The sequence below is a fragment of the Macrobrachium nipponense genome, chromosome 1, assembly GCF_015104395.2.
Source record: "Macrobrachium nipponense isolate FS-2020 chromosome 1, ASM1510439v2, whole genome shotgun sequence".
In the NCBI taxonomy this organism is placed as follows: domain Eukaryota; kingdom Metazoa; phylum Arthropoda; class Malacostraca; order Decapoda; family Palaemonidae; genus Macrobrachium; species Macrobrachium nipponense.
The window spans coordinates 54,260,682-54,277,825 of NC_087200.1; the positions used below are offsets into that span (position 1 = coordinate 54,260,682).

The following is a 17,144-nucleotide window of genomic DNA, read 5'->3' on the forward strand; positions in this document are numbered from 1 at the left end:
GGGGAGACCACTGTATACATCTTATTCCTAAGAATGTTAAATATAAATATATATTTAGCTTATGTTTGCTTATGCTAGCCAGACTGAGGTTAGGATTTTGGTGAAGGTTGGCTGTTCACTAACTTTATATCCACTCTTTGGACATATCCACACTCTCCTTCAACCTCCTGTAGTATAGTGGATTCACATCACCCGTGCATCTGATGTCTAGGCCAGTTCCTTACAACGCTCTTGATTGGCTGTTGATAAGCCAATCACAGGGCTGGGACTCTCAGTCTCTCTCGAGAATTCACGTAGATAGGGTGTATGTTCCACCTCTCCTGAGGGATACTTTTGAAAGATGTATCCCTCAGGAGAGGTGGAACACACATCCTACCTACGTGAACTCTCTCGAGAGAGACTGGAAGTTCTCAACCCTGTGATTGGCTTATCAACAGCCAATCAGGAGTGTCATAAGGGACTAGCTTAGACATCAGATGCATGGGTGATGTGAATCTACTATAGTGCAGGTCAAAACAGTATTACTCTTTACTAATTGGGTTTGTATTTTTTATGCAATGGTTTTTGTTCATTCTGATAAAAACAGCCAGTATATTTTCTACTTCTATAAACATTTATAGTTTAAAGTAAATAGAAATAGTATATATGTTTTAGAATAATAGGCTATCATCTGAGGTGGATACATAACCTTGGGAAAATTAAGTGAAATCAATACCACTCCACACACCCAGGTTGTGAGTTTCATTTGTAATAATTTGTAGCTCAATTTTTTTCTTTTCAGGAGACTACCATGATCTCTACAAGTGGTCTGTTGACAAGTACAGTGAATTTTGGGAAACCTGGTGGAATTATGGACAGTTCATATACTCTTCACCTTCTACCCAGACTGTTGACACATCCCTTGACATTACTCAAGTTCCTAGGTGGTTTGCAGGAGCCAAGTTGAATTTTGCTGAGAATCTCTTGCGTTTTCAAGATGAGCGAGTGGCACTTTATGCAACAGGTACTTGTCCAATATTTGTCACAATTTTATTGATTTCAGAATAGATTTTTGCTAGGAATTCAGTTATGATGATATTAGATAAACTCTACTTGAAAATATTTATTCAGGATGAATCTTACTTAACAGTTAAGATAGCTCTATTGCAATACAGTTCCTGAACACCTGAATTAGCCCTGGTCACTGACCAGCCTGAACTACATCCTCACAAAACTTACCCATCAATTGGGTAATTAACTGACACTGTTACCAAGGCTGTCAGTAAACTGTCTACTGAGTTACCTGTGAACCATTGACAACACTGCTGTACGTACTGGCTGCCATCAGCCTACCCTTCAGTTGCTTTCAGTTTGCTCGACGGTATAGACATATCCCGTCGCTAGTGAACTTTTTTGGTTTCATTAGCCCAACCCTCACAGCTTTGCAGTGGATGAATTTGGTTGACAACTTTGTATTTATTTTTGATTACCCCGTTGGATTGACTCTTGGATTTGATGATGGAAAAACTGCAAAGGGAATCTCAGCCAGCCGGTTCCCCTAAGCCTTCTCCTACGACTGTGCCTTCAGAACAACCTGCCGCCGGAGATGTCGGAGCTCCTCGCCACTGCAACTCATGCATGACAAGGGTGAGTACCCTAAAAAATGACACTTTCTCTTTGTATAAACTGCAGAAAGGTGCAATGTAATCTTAGGCAGAGGTGTGACCAATGTAGGGATTGGTCAATCAATCAGATGGAGGATTATCTCAAACATAGAAAGTCCTTAGCTTCAAAAAGCAAGTGTATGTAGAGATAGGAAAGGAGGATTTAGTCCTAAGTTATTTAGGAAGATGGAAGATAAACTTTAAGCAAGTATGACGAGTTTGTTTGCAAACTTTAAGTAAATTGAGTGAGGACAAAGACAGTAGTAGTATAGGGGATACTAATCGTTCAGTTTCAGCTTCGATGCCTGTTCCACAATCAGCCCCACAGGGTGCTGGGGTTAATGGAGGTCTGCAAGCCTCAAAAGTAGGATCTGCTGACCCCCCCCTGGCGCGGAGCAGGCAGTGTTCATAGCAGATTCCCCCTCTTCTCCCCATGGTGTAAGTTCTGAAGTAGAGCTAGCTCTAGGTCAGACTCAGATGTGTAGAGATAGCAAGTTAGGTGTGCAGGAATTTAAGTTGTAAGGGCAGGCTCGGTGTATGAGAGAGGTTTGGCTCAGCCAGGTGTCACTTGGGTACCGGTTGCGCAGTCATATCTCGGGTGGAAGGGTTGCGCGCCCAGGCGTTTGCAGCTCAGGCACTGCAGTCACAAGATGTATACTCGGTTTGGATAAAAATTCAGTTAGGGTGGTTTCTCCTTTGAATCCTTCAGATGTATTGTTTCTGGCCTCTAGGCCTTGTCCCTTGTCATGAGACTTCTAAACCAGCGGTTGTGGTGGAGTTTGATTCAGTGTCAGTTGTAGATTTTCGGGAGGAAGTGCCTTCTTCTTAGAAGGTCCCCTTTCCCTCTATGTTGAAACCGGGTAGTTATTTCGGTAGTGGTATTGCAGACAATCAGTCCCTTAATTTGGCAGAGTATAATGATAACTTCTTTGGTCTATCCCAAGGGTATAGATTATTGGTAAGACAGTGTTGTCATCTTGGGTTTCCCAATATAAGAGAACATGTTCTAAGGAATTTCCCTGAATTTTCCAATGACGTGTTTCTTGATTATCAGGGCAGTACTGATTCTGTCTATTTTCTCCCTCAAAAAGATGGCTTGTTCTTTGTCTTCCTCTCCTCTATCCTCCTCTGCTCTGTCCATTCCTATTCCAACCTTACATTCCAAATCTCCCTTTAAGTTCTCTCCTCATATTTCTGTTTCGGCCACTTCTTCGGTGTTGGTTTCAGTCTTCCTGTGGCTGGTTCTTGGCTGCGGTCGAAGCAGTTGCACAGACTTAAATCTGTTCCCAGGTGGTTGCAGAAGCTTCTGCAAGGCCACATTTGAGCCATTTAATAGATGTGGGTTGTAAGATACCGGCCGCGAAGCATGCGGGTTCGGTTTTAGGTGACACTTTTGCTCCATCACCGAATGTTTCCGTTACGAAGGTAGGCAGCTTGCGGCTACTATGACAGTTTCTGTGGATTGTAGTTTGTCGTTGGGTGCACCCTTGTGTATGGGTACGTCCGGTCTATCTTCCACCTATTCAACCTCGGTGGTTGGTGCCCCCGTTGGAAGTACCAGGTTCCCCTTTGGGGTTAGCTTCTCCTGGTGGTCGCTCTGCCTCTTTTCATGCTTCAGCCCAACCGGACGATCCAGATGTAGAAGGTTGTGTAGGGGAAGATGAATAAGTTCAGGAATTTGCCTTTCCTCAGGCTACTTCAAATGAATACAAGCGGATGACAATTCATTCACTTACTATATCCGTGCTCGAAAGCTCCTTAGGTTCCAGTACAGCCTAATCAGGCAATGTTTGAAATATTGTATTCTACAAAACCTGCGGTTCTTCAAACGTAATAAGTTAGTTTGGTTTAGTTGTGTCGAGCAGGCTTTGAAGGAGGCGGACAACAAGTTGGCTGCTCTCATTGGTTCAGGTAAGCAGGATTCAACCTTGCTTCCTATTCAGAAGGGGTATTACGGTGTGGCGGGTAACCCATCGGTTGGTAACATAGTGCCTCTGAATGAATCAGTGGAGGCGCTTCTGTCTAGAGTTCCTTCATCATCTAGGCTAGTAGGGGTTTCTTTGCGGGAGTCTAATTTCTTGGAAGATACGTTCCGCCATCAGTCAGAGGCATTATCACATTCTACGTGGATGTTGTCTGGTCTAATGGGTTTCTTGAAACGGGACGGGTATGTGCCTTCGGATCCGGTTTTATTTGACAATCTGATAACTTCAGTGTCAATGGGGTTGGTGTATCAGGCTAATGTCTCAACTGGGTGCACTATGTTCTTTGGGAAGAAGAGGAGAGACTTATATCTAAGCCATCTGCCCCCCTCATTTTCCGGACGTCAATAAGAGGGCTCTGTCGTGGGCTCCCATTGCACTCAGCGATACCTTCTTCAAGGAGGAGGATGTGTCGGCGATGGTGCGTTTCCTCGACTTCGGCTGTAGAGTCGCAACAAGTGATGATCCAGGTTGCGGCTCAAGGTACTAGATCTCCTAGAGGCTCTAGAATGCCTGCCCCAGAGAAGCATTCCAGTTCCAGCCCTGGTTAGGTTACCAAAGAAGGTTTGTTTCCCTACTAAGAGTGCTTCTGCAACTTCTGCTAAAGCCACTGTGGCGAAAAAGGGTTTTCGCAAGTAGGAGACATTTCCCTCGTCTGTACAATAGGAGGTTGTCCCTCCCACTTCGCAGTCATCTGGGAGAAGTGGGGAGCAGAGAGTTGGGTGGTCTTGGTCTTGAGGATCGGGTACAACTCAGCTGTATTTCTTCCCAGTTATTCCCCGTCGTCCATGAGAGGGATAGCTTTGGCAAAGGAGATTCATTCCTTGTTAGAGAAGGGAGCAATAGAACCTGCTTCCATGTCTCTGGGTTATCACAGTCGGATGTTTGTTACAGCCAAAGTGGGAGGATTTTGGAGACCTATCATAGACCTTTTGGGGCTCAACCGCTTTGTTGTTCTCAAGGACACTTCTCTCCAGATTCTGATACATCAGGAATCTCAGAACTTCCTTCGGTTCTCGGATCTATCAGGAACATTCCAGTTCAAAGTCCTCTGCTTTGGTCTGACCACAGCACCTCAAGTATTTTCAAGGGTGATGTCTCCTGTTTCAGGAATCATGCATCGTCGAGGCTTCCGCATGAGAAGATACCTCAACGACTGGTTAATTCAACCGTCATCGGAAGAAGCTTTTCAGGCTATGACCTATTTGGGGGATGAACATTCAGACTTGTCCTTTGAAGGTTTTCCCGATGCAGGAACGTGTGCGGATAGTTTTTTGTCAGCTGGAAGCTTTCATGTCGGTCAGAGCTCAACCAGTGAGTGCGTGGAAGAGCCTGTTAGGGAGAATGTCTTCCCTCTCTCTTCTGATTCCAGGGTCTCGTCTCCGGATGCGCTCTCTGCAGGCATGTCTCAGGAATCGCTGGGGCTTTTGGGAAGAGAGCACAGTGATAATCTTGGACGATTCTTGCCTAGAGGATCTTCTGTGGTGGTCAGAAGAATATCTGACCATCGGCATGAACTTAGCCATCCTGATTCTAGACGTTCATTTAAGCTGCTTAGGGTTAGAGCACACGAAGTACGTGCAATTGCAACTTCCCTAGCCTTTAATAGGAATATGTCAATGAAAGACATATTAGCTGCAACGTATTGGAGATGTAACTCAGTGTTTGCTTCCCATTACCTAAAAGACGTCAGAGTGACTTATGAAAAGTGCTTTTCTCTTGGACCTTATGTATCAGCGGATACTGTGCTGGGACAGGGAGCTGGTACTGATCCTTAAATAATATTATTTATAACTAAAAAATTGTTTGGTTTTGAGTTTTTTATGGTCGTTTGAAAGGATGTTGGGGTGATAACTCCTTTCAATCGAAGTACTAACCCCGGTGTTAGGATCAGGTGATCGGGATCGGTGTTATGCTCTTTGATGATGCCATTTGGCAAGGTGTTTTGTCATGTAAGTGGATAGGACCCCATTGACAAAGATCCTTAGGTTCTGTCGAGTAAGTGGATAAGACCCCATCGACAGACCATCAAGAACTCTTAGCATGAGGTCACTACCTCGCTGAGGCTCTTGAGGCGATGTAAGCTCCTAGGCAGTAGCCATGAAGTCTTTCGCCGACACAGGTAGGAACCAAGGTTTCTTATATTATTGTTACCTACAACGTATGTTGTTTTCCTGTCTATTCAGTAATTAGCTGTCTCTTACCCTCCGCCAAAGGTGCCAATCAGCTAAGTATATATCTGCCAGGGAAGTTGAATATATAAAAATGATATTGTCATGATACAATAAAGCTTTATACATACTTACCTGGCAGATATATACAATTAAATGGCCCACCCAGCCTCCCCTCAGGAGACAGGTGGAAGAGAAAATCTGATAGAAAATGGGAATGGTTCCTATTTCTGCCACCCAGCAGCAGGGGCAGTAGATCGCCTGACTACCTGTAGCGTGTGCCGCGAAATTCGAATTTCTGTCGGGGACGACGGAGTCTATAGCTAAGCATATATCTGCCAGGTAAGTACGTATGTATAAAACTTTATTGTATCATGACAATGTCATGTTTATAACTAAAAAATTGTTTGGTTTTGAGTTTTTTACGGTCGTTTGAAAGGATGTTGGGGGGATAACTCCTTTCAATCGTAGTACTAACCCCGGTGTTAGGATCAGGTGATCGGGATCGGTGTTATGCTCTTTGATGATGCCATTTGGCAAGGTGTTTTGTCATGTAAGTGGATAGGACCCCATTGACAAAGATCCTTAGGTTCTGTCGAGTAAGTGGATAAGACCCCATTGACAGACCATCAAGAACTCTTAGCATGAGGTCACTACCTCGCTGAGGCTCTTGAGGCGATGTAAGCTCCTAGGCAGTAGCCATGAAGTCTTTCGCCGACACAGGTAGGAACCAAGGTTTCTTATATTTTGTTACCTACAACGTATGTTGTTTTCCTGTCTATTCAGTAATTAGCTGTCTCTTACCCTCCGCCAAAGGTGCCAATCAGCTAAGTATATATCTGCCAGGGAAGTTGAATGTATAAAAATGATATTGTCATGGTACAGTAAAGTTTTATACATACTTACCTGGCAGATATATACAATTAAATGCCCCACCCAGCCTCCCCTCAGGAGACAGGTGGAAGAGAAAATCTGATAGAAAATGGGAATGGTTCCTATTCCTGCCACCCAGCGGCAGGGCGGTAGATCACCTGACTACCTGTAGCGTGTGCCGCGAAATTCGAATTTCTGTCGGAGACGACGGAGTCTATAGCTAAGTATATATCTGCCAGGTAAGTATGTATAAAACTTTATTGTATCATGACAATATCATTTTTAGAGATCACCTATTTCCCTTAGTGTGGGAATTAGCAAGGATTCTATCATTTGCCAAGCCAGGAAAAGATAGCCTGTTAACAAGCAGCTACTGTCCTATTGCTTTAACATCATGTCTCATAAAGTTATGGAAAAAATGGTCATTACTCGTCTAGTGTGGTATCTGGAAAGCAACAACTTCCCCTCCGAAGCTCAATGCGGTTTTAGAAATATGCACTCTACTACAGATGTTTTAGTAAGAATGGAAAACTTTATTTGTGAAGCTTTTGCAAGTAAGGAACATCATATTACAGTCTTTTTTTTATTTGGAAAAACCTTATGATACTACATGGAGGCATGGAATTTTGTAAGATTTGTACAATTGTGATTTGAGAGGAGAACTACCACTTTTTATTAAATCCTTTTTAAAATTGCGAAGATTTATGGTGCAATTTGGAGCAACAATGTCAGTTATTCATTAACAAGAAGGAGGAGTGCCTCAAGGTAGTGTCTTGAGTGTCACCCTATTTGCATTAGCAATCAATGGCATTACTAAAATAATTTCTAAAGATATTTTTTATATACTGTTTGTGGATGACTTCTCCTTGTCATTTGCATCCTCAATTTTTATATACTGTTTGTGGATGACTTCTCCTTGTCATTTGCATCCTCAATTTTTATATACTGTTTGTGGATGACTTCTCCTTGTCATTTGCATCCTCAAAGATGGCAGTAGCAGAGCGACAATTACAACTCAATATTAACAAAGTTGTCACATGGGCTGAGAAAAGAGGGTTCAAATTTTCTATCACCAAAACTCTATAATAGTACACTTTTGCCGCCTAAGAGGAGCTCATCCCAATCCTGATTTATTTATAAATGGACAACGAATCCCTTGTAAGACAGAAACCAAATTCCTTGGATTAATATTTGACTTGAAAACAAAATGTGTAAAGGAACTAGATCTATTAAGAGTATGATCTCATACTTCATGGGGTGCTGACTGAACACAGCTCCTCATTATAAAAAGCTATTATTTTACCAAAGTTAGCTTATGGTTGCGAAGTGTTCACATCTGCCCCTCTGTATAAATTAAAAGCTCTTTATTCTGTTCATCATGCAGGCATTCGGATTTCTACAGGAGCTTTTAGATCTTCTCCCATTGAAAGTATGTTAGTGGATGCTGGAGAGCTTCCTCTGGATCTCCATTTCCAGACTTTGCTGGTGCGAAGCTGGATTAGGTTCCTGAGAATTCCAAATTCTTTAGCTAGCATTGCAGTCAGAAATGAAAGATATTTTCCTTATTTTAGAGACCATTCAAAAATACCACACCCATTTGCCTTGAGTACGGGAAATCATGACCAATTTAAACATAACCATTACTCGTGTTCTGTCTTTCAAGTTTTCAGTAATCCCACCTTGGAAGCTACCGTATATTAGATATTGTAACTACTTTAATTCATCCAAGAAGAATATATCAGAGGAAGTGATGCGACTTACTTTTTTAGAGCATGCATCTCAGCATGAAAGTGATATCTGTATACATACTTATGGTTCCAAATCTTATACTGGTGTTGCCTATGGAGCAGTTTTTCCGAATTTTGAACTCTGCAGATCATTACCTAATTGTTGCTCCATTTTTGCAGCTGAGTTATATGCCATTTTAGTTTCAATTAAGAAAATTTTCTTTGTGAAGATAACAGTTTATTTTCACAGATTCTCTAAGTGCGATTCAAGCCATGAATTTTTATTCAAAACATCCTCTGATTTTAGAGATTTTAGAATGGTTGTTTTTAGTTAATTGAAAAAGGAAAACCGTAAACTTATGTTGAGTACCAGCACACACAGGAATAGCTGGAAACAAAAAGGCTGATAAGCTAGCGAAAAGGGCAATTCATGATGGTCCACAAAGAAATATTGCATTACCATTTAGAGATTTTTCCCTTACATAAAAAAAAAGGCCTGAGAGAAATGGCAAAATATATGGGAAATTTTTGTAGAAAGCAATCAAAAGATGGTAGAAAACCTTATGGGCGCTTACGAGAGGTCAAGATTTTTAGCAAAATATAAATTTTTATGGGGGTATATATTTATTTACTGTATATATATTCTGTAATGGGAGAAAATTTTAGCCCCCTAGTTATTCAATAAAATTTTAGATTCAGAGGTGCTGAATAACCCTGATGGCTTCTAGTGCTTGGCCTTTAGTCGTAGACCCCCTAATCAATCTGTCAGTTAAAAGCCGCATGTAGAAGTGTCGGTAGGTGGCAGGGGTAGTGTGGTGACAAAAGAATGCCAAAGGGAGTTGGCAGGGGTAGTGTGGTGACAAAAGAATGCCAAATACGTACGTACTATACTGAAAATAATCATCTACTGTATTCAGACCAATGATAATGATGTTTGATTCAGAAGCATGATATATGAGCATTGAGAAGGAAGGAGTAACAGAAGTTGGAGCAAACAGAAATTAGGATTCTGAAATGGATGGGATCTCACTTTGTAAGAGGCTGGGAAATGAAGAACCTTAAGACCACTGATGCATTGTGAGAGTGCAGCTTGAGATGATGTGGCTGGCTATGTAGTATGGATAAATGAGGAAGGAGTGAAGAGGGCTTGGGTGACACCTGAAGGATAGAAGGTCAAGAAGGAGGTGAAGGATTAAGACTGCATGGTCGTAGTGAAGGAGGAAGGGATGGTGATGGGGATGTAGAGGTGACTGACTCATGCCAAAAAACTCCTGGTTTCCTTGAGAGACAAGGATTCCAATGCTCTTATTAACCCAAAAGGTCACTCAGCAAAGATTGATAAGTAATCTTTGCTGGGTGACTGATTAATTGAGGATTCATTATTAATCCTCAATTAATCAGTCTTAGGTTATCAGCATCTCAATCCTCCCCCCCTAAATTGTTGCTCTGGGTATTTTTAAATACAGTAAACCCCGCAGATTCGCCTATTCACGGTATTTTTCACTGAGAAATATTCACAAATTACTGTATTTTGATATAATTTTTATGACTAAATGCGCTTTTTGTGATAAAATGATTAAATACTCAGGTATTATCATTATTAGAATTTTTTTAACTATCAAAATAGGCCTTTTCAAGCATTTTCAGAGGGGTTTCAAGTATTCACAGATTTGAGCTATTCACAGGGGTGTCTGGTACCCATCCCCTGCAAATACCGGGCTTTACTGTAGTGGGTTTGTTAAAAAGCACATGTAAATTTGTAACCATTGGGTTTCAAACAACAACTTGGGCTGTCTAGACTTGAATAATACTTCAATTTGCATAGATTTTTTACATCAGAGTGGAGGAAGGAAACTATTTGTTAGTTCTCATTTTCTAGTGAATTATGTTGAAGAAAACGTGGCTTACATCATAGAAAATCAACAGTACATAATGGAGGATTTAGGTTAATGAAAAAATTTATTTATACAAATCCATTCCTTGTAGGAGTGCCCTTCTCTCAACAGAAAGCTGTAGACTTGGGTATCTAACCCATGCTTGTGCAGTACTACAGGATGTGTATAATTTTCTGCATGGAACTGATGTGTCTGGACGTTTGACGGCCACAACTTTGGGCTCTAAAAGTGCATAGTGGGTTTCTATGAACAAATTTTGTTTTCAAGTATTAAATTTAGAAATGATTTTCTTGACAGTTCTATTTCAGTTATAGATTCTCTGATAGAAAAGTCTATGTTGCATGCTGTTGATGTTTCACTCACACACGAATTAGAATTGAAATCTTAAGGGCTTTTGAAAATACTGATAAATAAGATATTCAGTTATTTAAAAAGAATAAAACAAAGTTGGAAAAATTGGATAGCAAGTTTGGAAGGTGCTAAATGGAACAGATGAAAAGTAAGATATAATATGCATCTTGAGGTTGAAAGGTTCATGCAGACATCCCATACTTACCAAATTACTGATCAAGAAATCCATTTTGAGTTCTGTATGTTACTTTAATTTTTAGGAAAATCATCAAAATAATCATAAATGGAAAGTGCTTATAATAGGCATATGATTAGAAGGTAGGATAATAAGTACAGTAACCAAAAGTAGTACTACATTGTTGTGGGAAAAACATTCATAAAAATCACAATATACTGAATAAATGCTTGCCATAATAGACTAATACCAACAGCTGGTTACTCACCTGTTGTAGTGAGATTTCATCAGTAAAATGGCAAATTACAGCAGGTGAGCTAGGCTTCCTTCAAATAGCACCAACAACCATTTACCAGAAAACATCTGTACTGTAGCTAATAGCTACAGCAATGACTACCAACATGTTAAGGAGAATGCACCATAAGATTATGTGTTTATAAATGTAAGAAGTCATAAGCAGTTCTACTGAACCTTAAAATTGTGCCTGTTGTGAGTCTAGTATAATTTTGTTGGTATTCCATAATCAGCTAAACAGTTTGAATGTACTGTATGTACATGCACAGAAAATTCAAACTACAGTATTTTTAAACTAGACACAACCTAAATTACAGAATTGTTTCCATATATTTTGCATAAACATGAATTTTTTAGTAAAATTCCAACCAAATGTTTCCTGGATGAATTGCTGCCTACATTTTGGTAAATACCCCCAAGCCTTCACCAGCTGTGTGCCCAACTGAATGTGGAACTGTAGGTTGGAGTCTGTAAAACTGTTTTCAGAATTTTTTAATCCGAAGAGTTAATACAGTATAACTTTTAAGATTAGGGTCTTCAGAGTTTGAGAGATAAATTATGGGACATGTATTATGGAAAGAAATTAAGGAATGAAAGAAGTTTTTTTACTAGTATTTCACAAGTTTATGAACTTTGTATGAAAAATTTGTTTGAAAGCAAAATCATTTTAATCATGCAGGAGAGGGTCAGAAAGGAATCGCTTCTATAACGTACAAACAGCTGTACAAGCATGTTGGTAGCTATGCTCGGGCACTGAAGGGATGTGGAGTGTCAGCTGGAGATCGGGTGGTTGGATACATGCCAAATTGTTTGCAGACAGTAGAAGCTATGCTTGGTACTGCTGCTATTGGAGCTGTCTGGAGTTCTACTTCTCCTGATTTTGGAGTAACAGTAAGGAATCTTGATTATTCTGTTATATGTGGTACAGTGTTTTTAGAAATTTATTTGCGATGTAAGGTAGTACAGACAGTCCCCGGTTTACGATGGCGGTTCCGTTCTTGAGACATGTCGTAAGCCGGAACATCATCGAAAATCGTCAAAAATGCTAAGAAAACCTTACTTTTAATGCTTGATATTTATTTCTTTCTCTCAAGTGATATGTGTAATTTTACACTTTAGCTTGTACTTCCTTTTCTGGTGTATTTTGGTTTGCTGTCTTGGTGGTGATAATTAGTTAATGAAAACTTTTTTGTGTATATAAGTAACTTACCCAGTAATTACTTAGCTAAGAGTTTCTAATCGACAGCAGCTTGAATTTTCCAAATTCGCGGTAGTGATTCTTTTCTTTCTAAAAGTGTCTAGCTATGCCCATTTATATGGCAGGGAAGAGGAACAACTACCCTAACAGCTCCATTTGTTTCTGCCGTGGATACCGTCAACACGGTGTTCTTCAAAGCAGCTTGGTATTTGAAATTTTGTCTTGTTCCAATACGTATACAAACCCTCGGTCCTTTAACAATAGGAAGGTACTTAGCGGCAGCTGAACCGGTCGTAAGCTTCGAACAAGGGGGTTCGGTAGTTAACTACTTGTCCGGCAGTTGGCAGTCAGCTCCACTGCAAGGAGAAGAGTCACTTTGCTTTCGGCCGCGCTAGTGGATGGACATGCTGCTCATCTCTCTGCCCGCTTCTGTCATATGCTTGGTTTGCTTCGCTGCGTGAAGACTTTTTTGCTTTTCCTTTTACTGTGTGCTAGTGCAGAGGATATTAGTAAGTACATGTGTGTTTTTTTATTCATACAGTGCTTCATTGTTATGGATATGGAACCACGAGCGGAGAGACCCCCTCGCCCCCCCATCAGCCGCAGATTGTGCCCTGGTGTGGACGGCCATAAGTGTGGGGCCTCCCGATCATCTGTAGAGGTTGATCCTCATGATTTTTGTACTTGGTGTAGAGGGCGAGAATGCTCTCGCACCGAGACATGTGGTGTACTTGTATTTTTTGGTCGGAGGAGCAGTGGGAGTGCTATGGGGGGAGGAAGAAGCCGCACAAGCCGGCCAAGGAGTCGTTGGCGTGGACACGTCTTCCTCAATTCTCCCCTCCTTCTCAGCTCCCTCGTATGGCTCCTTCCCCTTCGAGGGAGGTTTCTCACTCCTTCTCCTCTCTTGATCAGTCGAGCGTGGAGGGGGGGGGGGTGAGATACCCCGACATCCAGTTGTACTTGGGGTCCTCCGTTTGCTCAGGGTGGGAACTGTCCCCCCTGGGCGAGGGGAGACCTCCCCACTAACTCACCCAACTTTTCCTTCCTCAGACTTGCTGGCCACGGGGGACGATCTTGGACGGGCCTGGTACTCGCTGGGGCTGCAAGGGACACCGACGGTCCAGGGGCTGCTGAGTCACCTGGCAAGAGGGGCCATGCTGGTAACACATGGGCCGACTACCACGATGGTGTCCACGCCGGGCTACGCTGCTCCGCCACACCTGGTGTACACTCAGCACGTAGCCACGGTGACCCCGACAACCGCTGTGCAGGGACCGCTGCCGGAGGTTTCGATGCTCGCTGTGACGCCACCACCTGGGTTTGCCGCTCCTGCTACAGCCCTGGACTTCCGGTGTCCCAAGAGCTCTCCTCTAGACCTGCCTCCTGTGCAAAGGATGCTGCCGGTTCCTGCCCCGCCTCCTGTTCCTGAGTATGCTGCCGCTCCAGCCCTAGTACCACTTCCTGTCGCCGTCGTTCCTGCCCGTGGTGTTGCTGCTCCCACCCCAGGTCCTTCCGGACAGGTGCAGTTGGGCCCTGTTGCTTCAGCAACTGCCCCAGCTCCGTCCTGGATGGAAGACCTGACGGTGGTCCTGAGGAAGCTGACAAGGAAGAAGAGGAGGAGGAGGAAGGTGTTGTCTTCGTCTTCGTCGTCTTCTTCGTCGTCGTCGTTGTCTGCCGCCGCTTCCCCTTCAACTTCTAAGGTTCCACAGCTGAAGAAGAAGAAGGTTGCCTCCTCCCCCCCTAAGAAGGCTCGCGCTGAGACTTCTAAGGGTCCGTCCCACACCGGTGGGACAGTTGGGACTTCCGTCGGTCCTCCTGTTCCTTCAGGAACGGGGCCCGTCTCTCCTTCTGCAAGGAAGAAGAAGACGGGGACTGGAGGAGTGCCGGCTAACACCGGTACCACCTCACCTGGCGCCAGAGGTTCTGCCTCGACGCCAGGTACCGTCTCGGCCTCTCGTTCGCAAGAGTCACCGAGTTTATGGTCACCTGCGGGTGACCGTACAGCCAAGACCCAGGCAACCGAGTCCGCTCAGTGCCAGGATCCAGGCACAGAGCGGAAGACGCGCCGTGAGGACAGGCCTCGCTCCCTCCATGATAGCGGACTCTGCAGGTCCCCTGACCGCCGCTCCTACCGGGACTGGGCGGAGAGGGGGACCAGCAGCAGCTCTTCTGACGCTCAGGACCATCGCCACTGTTCTCGGTCCAGCCGCTCTCCCTGGGAGAGCCGCTCGACCAGGCCTGCAACCCGATCGCCACCGCGTTTTGGCGATCGCCTGCAGCCCCCTCAGCACACCGGTTCTGCCGGTGGGGGAGGGGTGAGCGTCAGGTCTGCTTCTCCGATCCCTTCAACTTCCTCGGGCTTCACTGGGAAGAGCGAGGCGATCAGGAGTGATCGCGAGGAGCGGCGATCCCGCCACGACGGCCTACGAACCTGGCACGGTCCTCGGACCAACCAGATCGTATGCGCAAGTGGCTGGAGGAGACCAGGAGGGGTCTGTCGTGGTTCCTCCTGTGGAAGGAGGAGGGTCTCAGGAGGCATTCTCGTTGGACGGGCTTGACGGTCCGTCTCCACAGGATGCAGTCACTCCTGAGATCCAGAGGTCGTTTGCTGAGGTAATTGCGCTGATTTGTCAGCACAACGACCTCGGAGAAGGATCGCCGCTCCCACCTACTGAGCCCACATCGGGCTTGGAGTCATTCAGGGGACCTAAGAAGGAACCCAGGACGACGGTGGGTCTGCCGCGATTGGCCTTGGCTGACAGCGTGCTGAGCCAAGTGGACGCTCTCGTCTCCGGACAGAAGGGTTCGCTTTGGTCCAGTAGGTCTGCCAAGCTCCTTCCTCCACCTCTACCGTTTCAAAGGCACTTCTACACGCCTTCAGAGGACCCTCTGCTGCCCAAACAGGTTAACCCGGAGCTAGCTAGGCTAACTCCGGGGGTGTCTCTGCTGCAGCTCCTGTTGGGGAACCTTTGGTTCTCACAGCAGGAGGCACTTGCCTTGGAATCTACCACAATGGCAGCATTCCAAGCAGTCTCATGGCTCGTCCTGTGGTCCCTCAGTGTCGAAAGCTGCGGCCTCCTTGGGGAACATCACTCCTGAAGGGGACCCTGCTTTTGTGAGACTGTGCCATTCTGGGGGTAGGGCCATTGCCTACCTGGCCCACCAGACGGCTAACCTGTGGGCCAACCTGGTTCTCCGGCAAAGAGACGCTGTTCTCACCCGAGTGACCAGGTCGGCTGGGCGTGAGGCGGCTCTGGGTCTTCGCAACGGACCGGTGCGGAGTTCCTCCTTTCTCTTCCCCAGAGAGATGGTGGACACTGCGGTGGAACAGTGGCGCACTGACGACAGTGACTGTCTTGTCCACCAGGCAGTCTCCAAGGTGGCTGGGCAACCTCGGACGACTGCGGCTAAGCCCAAGAGCTTAGCTAGCGCTTCCTCTGCGGCCAAGACGGTCGCCTCGTCAAAGCCGAGAGGAAAGACTCTGCCTTCGACTTCTGCTGTAAGGAGTGACCGCAACCAGCCCTCCTCCCAGTCCTTCTCTCGAGGAGGATCTGGGAAGAAGTTGAAGAGAGGAGGGAAACGCTAGGGACGGCGTTCCCCCTCACCTGCTGCCGGAAGTGGGGGGGTGCCTGGCGAGCCATTGGGCAACATGGCAGCGCTACGGTGCGGAGACCTGGATAGTAAACGTCCTTTGGGAGGGATATCTACTACCCTTCGAGTCTCGGCCACCCCTCACCTCCAACCCGGTCCATCTGCAAACCTACGTTCCTGGCTAGACCAAGGACGTGACGCTTCGGCAGGAAGTAGAAGCCATGCTGAGCAAACATGCTGGCGCCCGGTGATAGATCTCTCTCCCTTGAACCAATTCGCTCGCCAGACTCGGTTCACGATGGAAACAGCACGTTCAGTGCTCGATTCCATCAGGGAGGACGACTTCATGCTTTCGGTGGATCTGAAGGATGCGTATTTCCAGATACCCATCCATCAATCCTCCAGGAAGTACCTCCACTTCATCCTCAACGGGACGGTGTACCAATTCAGGGCACTTTGTTTCGGTCTCTCAACCACCCCACAGGTGTTCACGCAAGTGTTCACGCTGGTGTCGGTTTGGGCCCACTCGGTAGGGATACGTCTCTTGAGGTATCTCAATGATTGGTTAGTCCTGGCGAGCTCCTGCTCGCAGTTGCTGCAGGACAGAGATCGACTCCTCGAATTCTGCCGCGATCTGGGAATCATAGTGAATTACGAGAAGTCAGATCTCGAGCCCAAGCAGAGGATGAAGTACCTGGGCATGCTGATCGACGCGGTAGCAGGGCGAGTCTTCCCCACAGATTCGCGGATCAGCAGGTTCAGGGAAGCAGCAAGACAGTTCCTGTCTCTACAGGAGCAACCAGCTCAGCAGTGGCAAGTCGTGATCGGTCACCTGTCGTCTCTCGAGAAGCTAGTCCCTCACGGGTGTCTTCACCTGCGGTCTCTTCAGTGGAGACTAAAGGAGTGTTGTTCACAGCCAAAGGACCCTCCCTTCTTCCCCGTGTCTCTCATGGAGGAGGTGAGGCAGGACCTAGCCTGGTGGCTGGATGACGGGAACCTCGTAAGAGGAGTGCCTCTTCGCACTCCTCCTCCTCCTCCTCCTCTCTCTCTCTCTCTCTCTCTCTCTCTCTCTCTCTCTCTCTCTCTCTCTCTCTCTCTCTCTCTCTCTCCCCCGGAGATGCTGCTCTTCTCGGACACATCGACCGAGAGATGGGGCGCACACCTGGAGTTGCTGACTGCAGGTGTGTGGGACCATCACGACAAGCACCTTCACATCAACGTCCTGGAGCTCAAGGCAGAGTTCC

The 17,144-nt window shown here is 45.4% G+C and overlaps 1 protein-coding gene across 1 annotated transcript in view; it reads left to right on the forward strand.

The window, feature by feature from the left end:
- The window catches only part of LOC135218791 (acetoacetyl-CoA synthetase-like), a 71,167-nt gene that overhangs the window by 8,557 nt on the left and 45,466 nt on the right, over nucleotides 1–17,144 (forward strand). Inside the window, exons 2-3 of the mRNA XM_064255241.1 lie at nucleotides 782–1,003; nucleotides 11,791–12,002. Coding sequence (XP_064111311.1) covers nucleotides 782–1,003; nucleotides 11,791–12,002 — 434 coding nt within the window. The remainder of the gene's footprint in view (nucleotides 1–781; nucleotides 1,004–11,790; nucleotides 12,003–17,144) is intronic.